The sequence below is a fragment of the Hypanus sabinus genome, chromosome 18 (genome assembly GCF_030144855.1).
Source record: "Hypanus sabinus isolate sHypSab1 chromosome 18, sHypSab1.hap1, whole genome shotgun sequence".
In the NCBI taxonomy this organism is placed as follows: Eukaryota; Metazoa; Chordata; class Chondrichthyes; order Myliobatiformes; family Dasyatidae; genus Hypanus; species Hypanus sabinus.
This window is the reverse complement of record NC_082723.1, coordinates 12375806-12391468: the sequence shown is the minus strand read 5'-3', so window position 1 is coordinate 12391468 and position 15663 is coordinate 12375806. Positions and strand designations below refer to the sequence as shown.

The following is a 15663-nucleotide window of genomic DNA, read 5'->3' as shown; positions in this document are numbered from 1 at the left end:
GATAGGTCACCTGATAGAGTGACTGATTAATTGTTTGGGTGCCCCTAAAGGATTCATCTTTAAAGTAAGCCTCAGGATGGAGGAGCAACATCTAGGTAGCCTCCAACCTGATGGCATGAATATCGATTGCTCCTTCTGATTTTAAAAAAAAATCCCTCCCCTTCTCTTCTTCTGTTCCCCACACTGGCTTGTTACCTGTTCTCACCTGCCTATCACCTCCCCTTGGGTCCCCTCCTCCTTCCCTTTCCCCTATGTTCCCCTCTCCTCTCCTATCAGATTCCTTCCTCTCCAGCCCTTTACCTTTCCTATCCCCCTAGCTTGACCTACCACCTTCTAACAATCCTCCTTCCCCTCTTCCTTACTTTCGAGTTCTGATGAAGGGTCTCAGCCCAAAATGTTGGCTGTTAATTCCCCTGCAGAGATGCTGCCTAATTTAAGTTCCTCCAGCATTGTGTGTTTGTGTGTTGCTTTGTCTTTTTATTTTCAAACATTGATTAAATCAACTTATGCCTTTGCAATCTTAGTAACTTTAAAATAATTTGTCTGTACCATTGCAAGTTTTGCAATAAGTACTATACCCTACGGACAATGCAGGCCTATAATGTAGTTGTTTTGGTCCTATTGTAACATTATCAATATTAAGCTGTTTTGAGACAAAGTGTTCTCTCAAAGATGGATTTTCTGTCAGCATCAATAATGGAAAGTTTGTTTTGGCTTACCAAGAAGTTCAGAGTTTCCTTAACTCTGAGATTAAGATGGTTCCTCTTGTGATTGTGCCATGTGAAAGCTTGGTTAAGAGGATTTCCAAGTAGGATCTTATCTGCTCTTTTTCCATGTGTGTGCTGTGGTGATCAGTGTTTAGCTGTGTGCAGTGACCTGCAGTAGGGCCTGCCAAGCAGCTGCCCAATTTATCCTGACGTAGGACCTCGGCCCAAAACGTCGACAGCGCTTCTCCCTATAGATGTTGCCTGGCCTGCTGTGTTCCACCAGCACTTTGTGTGTGTTGCTTGAATTTCCAGCATCTGCAGGTTTCCTCGTGTTTGCCCAATTTATTAGCAGGCTTTTTCCATGGGATTCAAAATATAAAATGTTTTTGTTACACTATAAATTATAACCAACTAAAATGTGAAATTTAAGTGATTTGGGATCACACATGAAAATAGAATAGAAACGTGTTTTAAAACTACTTTCAACTAAAAAGTAAATAATTTCAAATGAATTTGAAGAGACACGAGGGAAAAACCTTTGTACGCACTGAGTCTTAGAGGAGGGCGGTTGGTGGAGCCAGATGCATTTGTGATGTCCAAAAATAAAGTACCTAGAAATAAAAATACTTGCAGGACAATAGGGTAGGGGTGGAAAAGCAAGTTTGTTCTTGTATAGAGTTGGCACAAAGTCAGTGGACCGAATGCTCATAACCTGTGTTGCAACCTGTCTATGATTGTATTCTTTGACTCTCACCATCTCTGATGAGTTACATTTTAGTTCAATCTGTTTATTATTAACCATGCATACAATGAACCTGGTCCTCTCTGGAATCTCACATTTGACTACTGCAGATTTCACACAGCACATCTCCCTGTCCCAACTCACTTACAGCTAAACCCCTCAAAACTAGAAAGTGTCCGAAAAAATTGTAGAATTATCTTGTAGTCTCATTGGAATTTTCAGTTGTCATATATCTGTAATTTGTAGGGTAATTTCTAGATTTCTTTGTGTGGAAAAGAAACGTGTTGTTATCTGCTTTCAGCCGAATAGAAAATCATTTTAGTTGAACTGGAAGTCGCATAAGGAAATACTTATGTACACACTGACTCCTAAGGGAGCAAAGTTAGTGGGAGCTTTGTTTATCTTTACTCTTAACTAGTCTGGTATAATTTTCAAATTATGTACTTAGAAACAGTCTTCCATTTCAAAGTTGTATTTGATGTATAATTTGACAATAAGATCCTCAGTGCTTTAGGCAGAGTCATTAATATGTTCAAGTTTCAAGCTTAGTTACCATTCAACCATACATGAATATAGCCAAACAAATCAGAGTTCCTCTGGGACCAAAGTGCAAAACACATTACCAACAGCACATAGCGCATAGCACAAATAACGCCTACGGTTTTCAGGGAATAAAACAATCACAGACACCAAAAAAAGCAGCCCAAGTTCCGGGGTTGTCTTGGTCCAGCTTTGTCTTCCACCAAGTGAACACTGGAGGACAGTACCAAACAAACACAGGAAGTGTTCTGCTTAATAGATTTGGATATTATGCAAGCTGCCATAAACTTATGATAAATTGTGTGCTACTGCAGAGTAAATTGGGACTGTTATTGCAAAAGGTGTGCATTTCTCTAATGCTTTTTACAACTTTGGGATGTCCCAAAGCACATAATAAGTACTGTTGAAGTGTGGTCACTGTTGCAATATATAAAATGCAACATGCAAGTAATTTACCTGTAATTTGCATCCACTGTAATGAAGTGCTTTGAAAGCTGGGTTATGAGACATAACCTCCTGTTATAACCTCCTGTCTGAGGAGTGACTTGGATGTGCTCCAATTTGCCTACCACCACAATAGGGTAACAGCAGATGCTATTTCATTGGCTCTTCACTCAACCCAGGAACATCGAGACAGTGAAGATGTAAACCTCAGTATACTCTTCATTGACTACAGCTTGGCATTCAATGCTAACATCCCCTCAAAACTATCAATAAGCTCCAAGACCTAGGCCTCAATAACTCCCTATGCAACTTGAATCCTTGATTTCCTCATCTGCAGACCCCGCTCTGTTTGGATTGGTAACAGCACCTCCCACAATCACCATTAGCACATGTGCACCACAAGGCTGTGTGCTTAAGCCGTGCTGTTTACTTACGACCGTGAGGCTAAGCGCAGCTCCAGTTCCATATTTAAGTTTGCTGACACCACTGTCTTTGACTGAATCAAAAGTGGTGATGAGTCAGCGCACAGGAGGGAGATTGAAAATCTGACTGAGTGCTGCCACAACAACAACCTTTCACTCAGTGTCAGTAAGAACAAGGAGCTGATTATTGACTACAGGAGGAGGAAACCAGAGCTCCATGATCCATTCCTTATCGGGGATAAAAGGTGGAGAGGATCAGGAACTTTAAATTCCTTGGTGTTATTAACAGCGGATCTGTCCTGGGTTCAGCACATAAGAGCCATTACAAAGAAAGCATGGCATACCTCTACATTTTTAGAAGTTTGTGAAGATTCTGCATGTCATCTAAACTTTGACAAACTTCCTATAGATATGTGGTGGAGAGTATATTGGCTGGTTGCATCATGGCCCATCAGAGGTGAAGCCCCCCCCCCCCCACCACTGAGCATATCTACAAGGAGTGCCTTTGCAGGAAAGGAGCATCCATCAGCAAGTGGTTAAGGCGTTGGTCTAGTGATCTGAAGGTTGCTAGTTCAAGCCTCAGCTAAGGCAGTGTGTTGTGTCCTTGAGCAAGGCACTTAACCACACATTGCTCTGCGATTACACCAGATCGGTCCTAGTGCCCTTCCCTTGGACAACATCGGTGGCATGGAGAGGGGAGACTTGCAGCATGGGCAACTACCAATCTCCCATGCAACCCTGCCCAGGCCTGCACCCTGGAAGCTTCCCAAGGAGCAAATCCATGGTCCGTTAATCTTGAGACTAATGGATGCCTATTAGGTCTGGGGACTGTGAGGGCCATGGCAAAACCTTTAGCTTGCACCTCTTGAGGTAGTCCATTGTGGATTTGTTGGCACATGGCCAAGTAGCTAAGGCATTGGTCTAGTGAAGTGAAGGTTGCTAGTTTGAGCCTCGGCTAAAGACTGATTTATACTTGTGTGTACAGGCTACGCTGCAGCCTATGCCGTAGCCCTGATTTTCACTTCTGCGTCGCTCTACGCCGTAGCGAGTGTGCGTTGGTGTGCACCAAAACGCTAGTTGGCGGTGGGGTTTCTATGCCACTGTGTTGAGTTTCTTCATGAGAGACATGGGCGAGGAAATGCATTTCAAACATTTTCGCATGTCGGCAGGTGGATTTGATGATTTGATTCATCTATTTTGTATCGGTGTACGCACAGCCTACAAACATGGCAGAAAAGAAGCAACCGGAAATGCGTAGGAGGAAATGTGATGCTAGTCAGCGGACCAGTCACAGTTGTTGCAGTCTGCGTCGTCACAGTGCGTGAGTAACTTTTCTGGAGAGATGCACGTCAACCTATGGCGTAGGGTATGCGACACCTATGGCGTAGATGCGACGCACAAGTATAAATCAGCCTTAAGGCAGTGTGTTGAGTCCTTGAGCAAGGCACACATTGCTCTACGACAACACCAGTGCCGAGCTGTATTGGCCCTTGCCCTTCCCTTGACCTTAGAGGCGTTCCGAAACCATTGGGCTCCGCGGGATGTAAATACCATCATTGGTAGAGATGGGAACATTTTGGTTTAATGTGTATTGTCTATTTGTAGTGAAGTAATTGTGTTAGTCGCTGGTTTGTATATAATTGTATCGCATTGATATTTGTAGTAAACAAATTTTGTATTTTAAAAAAAAACACACCCAAGCAATGCTTTCTTCTTGCTGCTGTCATCATGAAGTGGGTACAGGAGCCTCAGGACCCATCTCACTAGGTTTAGGAACAGTTATTACCCCTTAGCCATCAACTGTCATGCTCTTGAACCGGAGAGGATAACTTAACTCAAATTCAATTACCCATCATTGAGCTGTTCCCGCAACCTATAGACTCATTTTCAAGGACACTTCAGTTCATGTTCTTGATTCTTATTTATTCTTACTATTTTTTAAATTTATTTTTGTGTTTGCATGGTTTGTTGTCTTTTGCACATTGGGTCTTTGTCCATCATGTGTGATTTTTCATTGATTGTGTATCTTTGTATTTGCTGTGAATGCCTGCAAGAAAGTGAATCCGAAGGTTGTATATGGTGACATATATGTACTTTGATAATAAATTTACTTTGAACGTATTATATGTGGAGCTCCCAAAAGCAATAGCAAAGTAATGTGCCATACTGGTGTAGGTTAAGGGATAACCATAAACCAACTTTGTCAGAATGTTGAGCTTGGTTACTGAAAAGCCAAACTTGAGGTAAGCTCACTTTTCCAGAGGTGGGAATTGTAAATCGATAGATTCCACCTATGAATACCTTTTCAATCAATAGCTCGGATGAATTAGTGACTTCCTTCCGTATCCATTCGATGGGGCTAATGTTAGTTTCTGCTCCACCTTGTCCATTCTATACATTGTATGTTGCTACCAGTGACTTGTACAGATCAAAAAATGAGTATCTTTCAACTAAGAATGCTTTGACTACTCTCAGTTTATAATAGAAATGTTGACTCTAAATCAACATATACCAGTGACTATAATTTGCATTTGGATGTCTGAAATTTTTACTTTATCATTGTCATAGAGTAAAATACATTACGTTATCAAGTCTGTCAGGCACTAACTTTGGAGAGGAAAGCAGGTAGCTGCCTCAATGTAAATGTCTTCATCTCGGTAGACAGCTACATTGGATTTTTCATCTATTTACACCCTTCATATATCCTCCAATTCACTCTGTGGATATGGTCAACATATCAAGTTGGCTCCCTTTCATCATAACGGTTTGTGTCGTTAAACTCTTCTCGGGCTTCCAACCTGTCCAGGTATCAATTGTAACTGGCGTTTCAATGACAAGCTGCCATCTTCTTCATTCATCCTGATGAAGATGGCAGAGTTTGTCACCAAAACATCGGCTGCAATTGATACATGTACCGAGCTGGAAGCCCGAGAAAAGTTTATCTGTCATATACACCGGGAAAGCTCCAGATCCTTTTTCAGTTTGTATCTTTCATTGTACCGCGACAGGATTTGAATAACTGAACTGTTCGTGTCAGAACAGTCATTTTGTCTACGTGCATGTGCATACAAGGCTGAGTTAGGGAATATTTAATATGCTCCTTTTTCTCCCCCCTTGCTGCCCATTAGTGGATTTGTATGAATAATGTGTAAATAAATCAGTTCGTTTAATTAGTTAAAACAACAACTGAAAGGGATATGTTAACATTGATAAGATTAGCGTTATGTTGCCTAAAATATTAAATCAGTGTTAAGTTCAGAACATTCTTTTATTGTCATCTGAATTGTGTAGAGGGTAAACCGGGATCCTTCAGATGAAGAATGTTTCTTCGATTTACTAAGTCGCTTCCAAAGTAATCGTATGGATGACCAGCGATGTACATTTGAAGAGCAACAGAATGGCATGACAGGGAGTGCATCTACCCCAGTGTCTCCTCTGCAGGATAGAATATGTGAGTACAAGATGGTATTGTATATGCTGTACTGCTTTGTTGTACCTTCGCTCTGTCCGCAGCAATAGGAGGGATTTCCCAGTGGACACCCATTTTAATTCTATTTGCCATTCCCATTCCAACATGTCCATCTGTTGCTAGTTAATTAGGTGCACAGTGGAGAGCATCCTCGACTGCCTCAAGAAGGGCACTCTCAGGTTAGAGCATCATACCATCCGGTTTGTCTCCAACCTGATGGTATTAACATCAATTTTTCTAACTTCTGGAAATTTTTGCCACTCCCGCTTTCTTTCCTTTTTCCTTTCCCTACTCTGGCTCCCATTTTACCCCTTCTTTTCATCTGCCCTTCAGAGCCCCTCCTTCCCTTTACCCCATAATCCACTCTTTTCCCCTATCAGATTTCTTCTTCTCAAGTCCTTTGCCTCCCGGCTTCCTACCTCATCCCTCCTACCCCACCCATCCACCTTCTCCCTCAGCTGGCTTCAGCTATCGCTTGCCAGCTTGTACTTGCAAGGACTGATGAGAGGATCTTTAGGGATCTCTCTTCCATCAGGAGAACTGCATATGCAGGGCCCTTTAGCGTTATCAATGATTCCTCCCATCCATTCAACAATCTCTCTGACCTCCTACCATCACACAGGAGGTACAGTAGCATTCGGACAAGGACTGTCAGGATGGAAATCAGCTTCTTCCCCCAGACCATGAGACTCCTCAACTCTCTGCCACCACCCAGGTCTCATTGCGTATAAAGTGCCAGTAGTATTATGCTGTTTACTTTTTGACTTGTGTCAAAAATATAACTTTATTATGTGTTAATTTATATGTAGTAATATTATCTTAGTGTTGTGTGTGACTTATATGTTATGCATACAGTGTTGTGCACCGTGGTCCAGAGGAATGTTGTTTAATTTGGTGGTGTATATGTATACGGTTGAATGAAAATAAACTTGAACTTCTTCCCCTCCCCCCTTCAGTTCTGATGAAGGATCTCAGCACAAAATGTTGACTGTTCATTCCTCTCCATAGATGCTGCCTGACCTGCTGAGTTTCTCCAGTGTTTTGTGTATCTGATTTGTATTTGCACATCTCCATCTGTTGGACAGGAGTGGTGGAGTCAATTTCTTCCCTCTGCCCCTCTAGTCTTCAGCATTTTTTTTTACTAGATTTTGTCTGGATCCTTCTGGTGCAACTTTGTAACCGGCCACTGCAGAGTCCGAATTAAACAAGGTCCTTTCAGAGGAAAAGTTGACTCAAGTTGATTTAAGAAATAGTTGAATCAGATCTGCCAGGAATGTGTTTTTATTGAAATTGACCAAGACTGTTGAAGCCCCAATGTCAAAGCCTGAGTCTGGACACAGTTATTGGGCAATCTGTTCAGCACAGCTCATGCAAGAAGTGAATGCAGGCATAATAGGAGTACAGGAGTGTATTTTATATCTAGCTCTAGCAGAACGCTCTTCAACGGTACTGGACGGGGAACACTGTCAGCATTTGAAGAGTGCTACGCAGCATCTTGTCTAACTGTGTGGCAAGCTCTTGGCTGCATTTCCAGTACTGTCATACAGCAACCTTGCTATCAGAAACCAGAAGTTAAAATGATGATCCATGCAGGGAAAGGCAGAGTGAACACAGTTAGCAGGTGAATATGGAATTTGTCAATAATGCATCGCCATTTTAACCATTGTATAGATGAAATACCAATGGGAAATGGTTACTTCTCGGTCATCATGGGCTGCTTGGTAAATATTTGAAATGCCAAGCACAGTGCATCTCTCCATTTTATAGAGAAGAAAGGGAGGCGCTAAGAAATACATAGGACATGTTCCCAAGGATGATACTCCCTGGTGAATCAGATCTTCCAGTAATGACTGGGGGCTTAGAGAAGTGAAGGCTGGGAGCTTACCTTAAAGGCTACTTTAAAATTCTGAGGAGGATTGTTTGGCCCAAAGTAGAGATAATGTTCCCACTTGTGTAGAGTCCAGAACCAGGAATAAGAAATGTGTGACTTGCTATTTGGTCCCTTAAGGAACTCGACTGATATTTTTAAACCAAGCGTAATTAGAATAGCAAAGCTGGATAAGCATATGAGGGGCAGAAGTTAAATACAGTGGATGGTAGAATTCTGAAATAAACTGGAAAGGCAGCATCTCTAGACGGAGAAGCTGATACAAGATATCAGGAGATGGACTTTCGTTGTTTTACAGTTAATGGCAAAGAAGGAAATAGAAACATACATAGGTAGAAGGGAAAGAATTCATGGCACAAACAACAGCACAAGTCATTTAGGATAAAAGGCCTATTTCTGGGGTGTAAATTTTGAATAGGTTTTCTCAGCTCCACATTAAATAAGGACAAATCAAGTAATGTACATAATGGCAATTCTACATGTGTCATTAGGAACTCCCAATACTTTTAGTCTGGTCAACACTGAAACTAATTATTAGTCCAATACACCAACAAATGAAAGTCAAATGCTAGCCGTGCCTTACAAAGTTAAAGCTCCACATAAACTTAATGGATAATTTCTATGATATACAAGTACTGCTTAACAAGGGACTAATTTTGCACTTTTCAGAGAATGTGTGCAGGTTGATAGAGGACTTCCACTTAGGTATTTAATTCTTAGAGGAAGTGTGCACATCTCCCAGTGGCCTGTTACAGCAGGTTCTGCTCAGAGGCATTGGTGTACATTCTTTGCCCATTCCTTCTGTACCCATTACTGAAAGGACAAAACTGCCAATATTTGCAGATGGTAAGGAGGAATTAACTAATGATGTTTGTGGTTAAGGTTTAGGCTCTTGATAAGGTTTATAGGAGAGTTGGCAGACAGCATTGTAGATAAGTCATAAGCACAAGAGATTCTGGAGATGCTGGAAATGTTGTAGCTAATTTCAGTATTGCAAGTTGCCATGAGTAGTCACAGAAATTACATAAATAAAATGTCAATCATTTATTCCCTCCTTAGATGCTGCCTGACTTGCTGAATTCACCCAGCATTTTGTGTGTGTTGCCCAAGATTTCAGGCAGATCTTCAAAATCTCTTGTGTTTAAGATACTTCACTGTTATTTTTCTCTCTGCTAATGGTTGTTCATTTCCTTCGTTTGTTTTCCACCCCCACCATTTTCTTTACAGCTCAAGCATCTCCGCAGACAGAGGAATTCTTTGACTTGATAGCGAGCTCTCAGAGTCGAAGGTTGGACGATCAGCGAGCCAACGTGGGCAGCCTGCCCGGACTAAGGATCACGCACAACAACAGCCAGGTGGTGATGGGGCAGCTGCGGCCTGAAGGAGACTCCCAGGAGCCCGGAGATGAGTTCTTCAACATGCTAATGAAATGCCAGGTGGGAACGGTGAGGGCTTTGACTCACTTCAGGAGTGAGAAAAATCCCAGGTTTTATAAGTAACGTTTCACCTGTACAATTAGCTTCAAATTGAAGCCAGTGAGATTGCAGAGGAACAGACAGCGTTGAATAGAAGATTGGCTGATGGACAAAAAAAAAGTGGTCCAGCACATAATTTTCCACAACTTCTGCTAGCTTCAGCCAGATCCTACCAGTAAACATACCCTCCACCCCACCTCCACTCTCTGCTTTCTCCGGGGATCATTTGCTCCATGATTCCCTTGTCCACTCGTCCCTCCCCACTGATCCCCCTCCTGGCACTTATCCCTGCAAGTGGACTAAATGCTACAACTGCCCATACACTTCCTCCCTCACCACAATTCAGGACCCGAAACAGTCTTTGAGGTGAGGCAACGCTTCATCTGCAGATCTGTTTGGGATTGTCTACTGTATCTAGTGATCAACGTAGATTTGACGAGCACCTTTGTTCCATCTGCAAGAGTGAGGGTTTCCTGGGGCCCAACCACTTTAATTTCACACCCCATTCCAACATGGCAGTCCATGACCTCTCCTGCCACGACGAGGCCACCCTCAGGTTAGAGGAGAACATCTGAGTGTTCCATCTGGGGAGCCTCCAACTTGACAACGTGAACATCAATTTCAACAGCTTTTTCCCCTATTCCTATTCCCTGCTTTTCCATTTCCCATTCTGGCTGCCCTCTTATACCCTTTTCTTCTCCTCACCTGCCTATATTGTGTTCCTTCTCTCCTTTCTCCCGCAGTCTATTCTCCTTTCCTATCATATTCCTCCTTCATTCATTTACTTTTACCACCTATCCTCAACCACCTGCCTTCCCCCTCATCTGGCCTCGCCTATCACCTTTCAGCTTGTACTCCTATCCCTCCCCTGCTACCTTTTTATTCTGGCTTCTACATCCCTGCACCCACCTTCATTTTCAGTCCTATTGAAGGTTCTCAGCCCGAAACATCGACTCTTTATTCCTCTCCATAGATGCTGCCTGACCTGCTGAGTTCCTCCAGCATTTTGTGTGTGTTGCTCTGCTTTTCAAGCATCTGCAGAATCTCGTGTTTATGTTATTCACTACCAGATTGGTGAAATTTGGCAAACACATGACTAATTAAATTCTACAGGGAAGTGTGAAATATTTTGATAGGCAAAATGGGAAAAGACAATATGAAGTAAATGGTACAATTTTAAACAGATGTGAGAATGGTCCACATTCCTTTGGTAGGGAAAGTTGAGGAGAGTTTGTGATCCTTTAATCAGTAACAGAGGTTGAAAGTCAAGGTAGTCAAGCTGAATTTCGGTAGAACATTGGCTAAGCCCAAGATGGAGTATGGTAAAATGACGATCATTTGTAATCTGCTGGTGTCAGCCGTGTTCCCTTTCCATCCCTTTCCCATACCCCCTTTAAACTTGTTCATTAGAAAATTTATTATCATAGTGTGTAATGTGCTAATAAAAAGGAGGCCAAAGGTTAAGGGGAGAAGGCAGAGAATGGGGTTGAGAGGGAAAATAAATCAGCCATGATCTAATGGCAGAGCAGACTTGATGAGCCATGACCTAATTTTGCTCCTATGTCCCCTGGCCTTATTAATAAAACAATGAATTATAAATGTTTTGGAGGATTCTATTAATTATTAGCCATCCAGAAGTCCATAAAACCTGCATGCTTAACCCCACCATTCCCAGCTGATCACAGTTTTAAAGATTTCTATTCAGTTCTGTGCAGCACACATTTCAGGTTTGATATCAAAGCCTTTGAGAAGTGGTGGGAGAGAAGGCTTGAGTTATAGGGAAAATATTCAAGAGACTACGGCTGAGATTCTTGGAATAGAGAAATCTAAAACTATATTAAAATTATTCAAAAACATGAATTGTTTCGGTGAATGAGATGAACAGTGTACTATATATAAAAAGAGTCAAGGGCACAGATTGAAATGACTGGAGGAAACATTTGACTTTTTTTAGTTGCTGTGATATTTTTCCTGAGTGAATGCACATTCCAGAGGGATTCACAAGGAATACGGGGAGGGGAAGATGTATGGAACTATAGGAGAAAAACAGGGGCCTCAGAATATTTGCGTAGTTCAGTCAAAAGTATGATGTGATGAAGTGCAGTCAAGATGATGCAAGTCCACATCTCACCACGATATTTGAATTTGGTTTAAAATTAAACCCAGTAAATAAAACACAGGTATCTGTAATGTTCGGAAAGCTGGTGGAATGTTATTAGAAACCGAACAGGTTCACGAATATGAGGAAATCTGGCATATTGGACAGTCTCATTTAATGGTCAGTCCTAATTTCCCTATAGCGGCCAAACAAGCTGCTTCCCTTATCAAAAAACATGATGGAATGGCTCATATACACCAGCTTGGTCAATAATTTTTAAACTAACACACACAAAACGCTGGAGGAAGTCAGTCGATCAAGCAGCATCTATAGAAAAGAATAAATAGTCGACATTTTGGGTCAAGGCCCTTCATCAGAACAGAGAAGGAAGGGGGAAGGATGCCAGAATGAAAAGGTGGTGGGGGAGGGGAGGAGGCCAGCTGGAAGCTGATAGGTGAAGCCAGGTGGGTGGGGAAAGGTCAAGGGCTGGAGAAGAATGAATCTAATAGGAGTGGAGAGTGGACCATAGAAGAAAGGGAAGGAGGTGGGGACACAGATGGAAGTTATAGGCAAGTGAGAAGAAGTAAAAGGTCAGAGTGGGGGATAGTGGAGGTGGGGGGGGGGGGGAATATGTTCACCAGAAGGAGAAATTGATACTAACGCCATCAAGTTGGATAAATCTTAAAGCTGTACATTATTAGTTGTAGATTTTCATCACAATCAATCTATAATTGATATATTGTAAGCGACTCTGACTAAGAGTCACTTTAATTCACCCTCTGACTTTTCATTCAGACTAATCAGGAGTAGAAACTGCGATTTAATTCTTGCCTTCCCCTCATCTGGCCAGCACAGGAAGGATGTAGGTGTGTCGGTTTCCATTGAGAGTAGGGGAGATTCAAACAAGAGGGCATGATTTGAGAGTTAGGGGGCAAAAGTTTAAGGGTAACACGAGGGGGAATTTCTTTACTCTGAGAGTGGTAGCTGTGTGGAACGAGCTTCCAGTAGAAGTGGTGGAGGCAGGTTCAGAATTGTCATTTAAAGTAAAATTGGATAGGTATATGAACAGGAAAGGAATGAAGGGTTATGGGCTGAGTGCGGGTCAGTGGGACTAGGTAAGTGTAAGCGTAGGCACGGACTAGAAGGGCCGAGATGGCCTGTTTCTGTGCTGTAATTATTATATGTTATATAGTTATATGAATATGGAAACAAATTTCTTTACCTAATGCTTCCCATCCCTGAACCTTCTCATAAATTTAAGGATTTATTCCTTAGTTGCAATCCCATTTCTTACTGCTTGTGAAATTTGTTGTTTTCAGCAAATGCCTTTAATGTTAAGTTACTGTTTGGTAACTTGTGACAGTGGCAGAGATTCCTCATTGTGCTGTGCACCTTGAACTTCGTTTTGGATGTACAGGTTGATGACATGAGCATCTCTATAGGATACAATAAAAAGATCAGGGATGGCATCAGAATTTAAAATTGAGAGTAGCTGTTGTCAAGCTTGTAAATGGCATTAAGCTTTTAATGAACCTTGAGCTAACAAAATTATGTGCATGAGTCTGAGTGATCTGTATTGTTTCTGTGCCTCTAACATAAAGTTTTCCCTCCACCTGAAAAGATACCTTCATCACATCCTCTCCTTGAATGTTCACATCAGTGTGGCATCCTCACCAATTGAAACTGCTTTAAAATTACTCCTTTGTTTTAAAATGCGTTAGTGTCTGATGAATCAAACTGTTTATTCTCTGCCATAGTCATCCAGGATTGACGACCAGAGATGTGCTCCGCCCAGCCCAGCACCACGAGGACCCACCGTCCCCGATGAGGACTTTTTCAGCCTGATCCAGAGGGTGCAGGCCAAGCGGATGGACGAGCAGCGAGTTGACCTTCCGTCAAACCGTGAAGGGCTGGATCAGAGCAGGCCGGGCTCCTGCTGAGCAGTGTGCCACCGACAGACTTGTGAACAAGCTGGACTTGCTGTGTGGATCGACGCCCCTGCCAACACTACAAGGGAGCCTAGGCCAAAAGCTATCCACACTACCCCTGTGAGATCAGCACATGCTTCTAGACGACTGCTTTAAACCCATCATAATTAATGAACCAAAATCTGAACAATTATGCTTTATTTCAAATGGTACAAGAATTATCTGTGGGAGGTGGAAAGATACCAGCACAGCATTAGCTTATTTTGTACGTGACGGCGTTGAATGAATGTAAAACTGCTGGTACTATAGAACATGTGGGTCTGTTGTCACATACAGATATCCGCAGAATGTGTGCAGGAAAAAGTACATGCACACCACACATCACATTTCATTCACTTTACATGTGCAGACACATCTCATGCATTCACACACATATTATGGATATAATGTGAAAAACCCAATTCACATGGACCCCAGACACACTCAGAGATTAATTAACTTCTTTGCTTGGAATTTTCATACTAGAACATTGGATAAACGGATTGTTTTCTCTTATTGAACGAGTTTCTATTAATTTCTCTTTTGAAGTTAGAGTGACTCAGATCACAAAGAGATCGTCGGTTTATGGGTTTTTGATACTTCACTGAAACCCTGAAGCCACTGTGCTTCTAAATTATAGTAATTGCTTCATACACTTTTTTAAAAAAAAATTATGTTCTATGATTAATCTAAGTGCCAGAGTGGCACTTGGACTTGCCCAACAAGTGAAATAAAGTGCATCCCCAGCACTAAAGGAGCTGGCCAACATTTCAGTGTTACATGACCGTTATTGGGTGTTTTCTGGGCACACTGCAGCAGCTGACTGGTCTCAGAAGTAATTTGCTAGCTGTGAAATGCTTTGTGGCATCCTGAGGTGGTGGAAAGTGGAAAAGAAATGCAAGCGCTTTATATCTGTTCTTTCTGCAGATTTTGTCCATGCTGTCTGGAGGAGGATTTCCCGCTGTGTTAATGCAGTCCAGTGACAACCTGCCGCAGGCTTTGTCATTGAAGTGCAGCAAGCGAATGGGATGCCTCCTTGGGGAACCAATTTTCCACCTACATTTTTTGTAGTATATTTGCATTTCTAATCCATTTAACCACAAAACAAGAACATGCCAAGGCCTAATATATGCTGGACCTGGAGAGCATGCCAGCAGAAATACAGTAATCCTTTGTACTGACCTAGAAACAATTAAATTCTTGGTTTAATTTATGAATAAAAGAAAGCTCTTTGTCACCCTTGGGGATATGTAAATGCTATTTCATGTTGTAACAGCTGCTGTATGTTTAACATTTGAGCCCTTCTGGTACAATTTCTCCCCCACCCACCCCTCAGACACTGCCAGTAAATAATATGTTTCTCTTAGATTTCATACTCAACTTCTGTAAATAGAATGGGCTCATTTTACTTAAAAGACGCAGTTTCGGTTAATTTACAATGTGTTAAATTTTACACAAGCTTGTAATAAAACTACAAACATACATCAGTTGTTTTGTTTGATCCAGATCACAGAGATCAGTGTTGAACAAAAGTTTCCAGTGATGTGGTTTCTGTACCCATTTTGCCTCCTCCCCTTTCTTTGCTACACCATATGGCAGACAGGGAGAGCAATGGCCAGACCTACTACAGTACGCAAAGCCTGGACTGACTAGATCTACACTCTACTGAGAGCATAGGAGGCACAAAATTTGAGGGCAGAGCACTCTGTCCTCAGTAAGGGCCTCAGCTTTGTCCCCCTTTGCCCACACCTCAGCGAGTTCCGCGTAGGCTGTGAAGCTGAACTCTTCTGCCGGCTCCATCTCCAAGCTTACTTCTTTGACAAGGACTCTCCTACCCCCACCGATGACCCCTTCTCCCATCTTCAGCCCTCCTCCTCTTAATGGACACCCCGCTCTGGTCTTCTGCCTGCT

The 15663-nt window shown here is 42.2% G+C and overlaps 1 protein-coding gene across 2 annotated transcripts in view; it reads left to right on the top strand.

Annotated features, from left to right (window-relative positions):
• Positions 1-15234, top strand: part of LOC132407329 (G-protein-signaling modulator 1-like) — a 278415-nt gene extending 263181 nt beyond the window's left edge. For both annotated transcript variants that reach the window (XM_059993671.1, XM_059993670.1), the window contains 3 exons: positions 6147-6306; positions 9440-9648; positions 13543-15234. In XM_059993671.1, coding sequence (XP_059849654.1) covers positions 6147-6306; positions 9440-9648; positions 13543-13725 — 552 coding nt within the window. In that variant the 3' untranslated portion in view covers positions 13726-15234. The remainder of the gene's footprint in view (positions 1-6146; positions 6307-9439; positions 9649-13542) is intronic.
• The last annotated feature ends 429 nt before the right edge of the window (positions 15235-15663 follow it).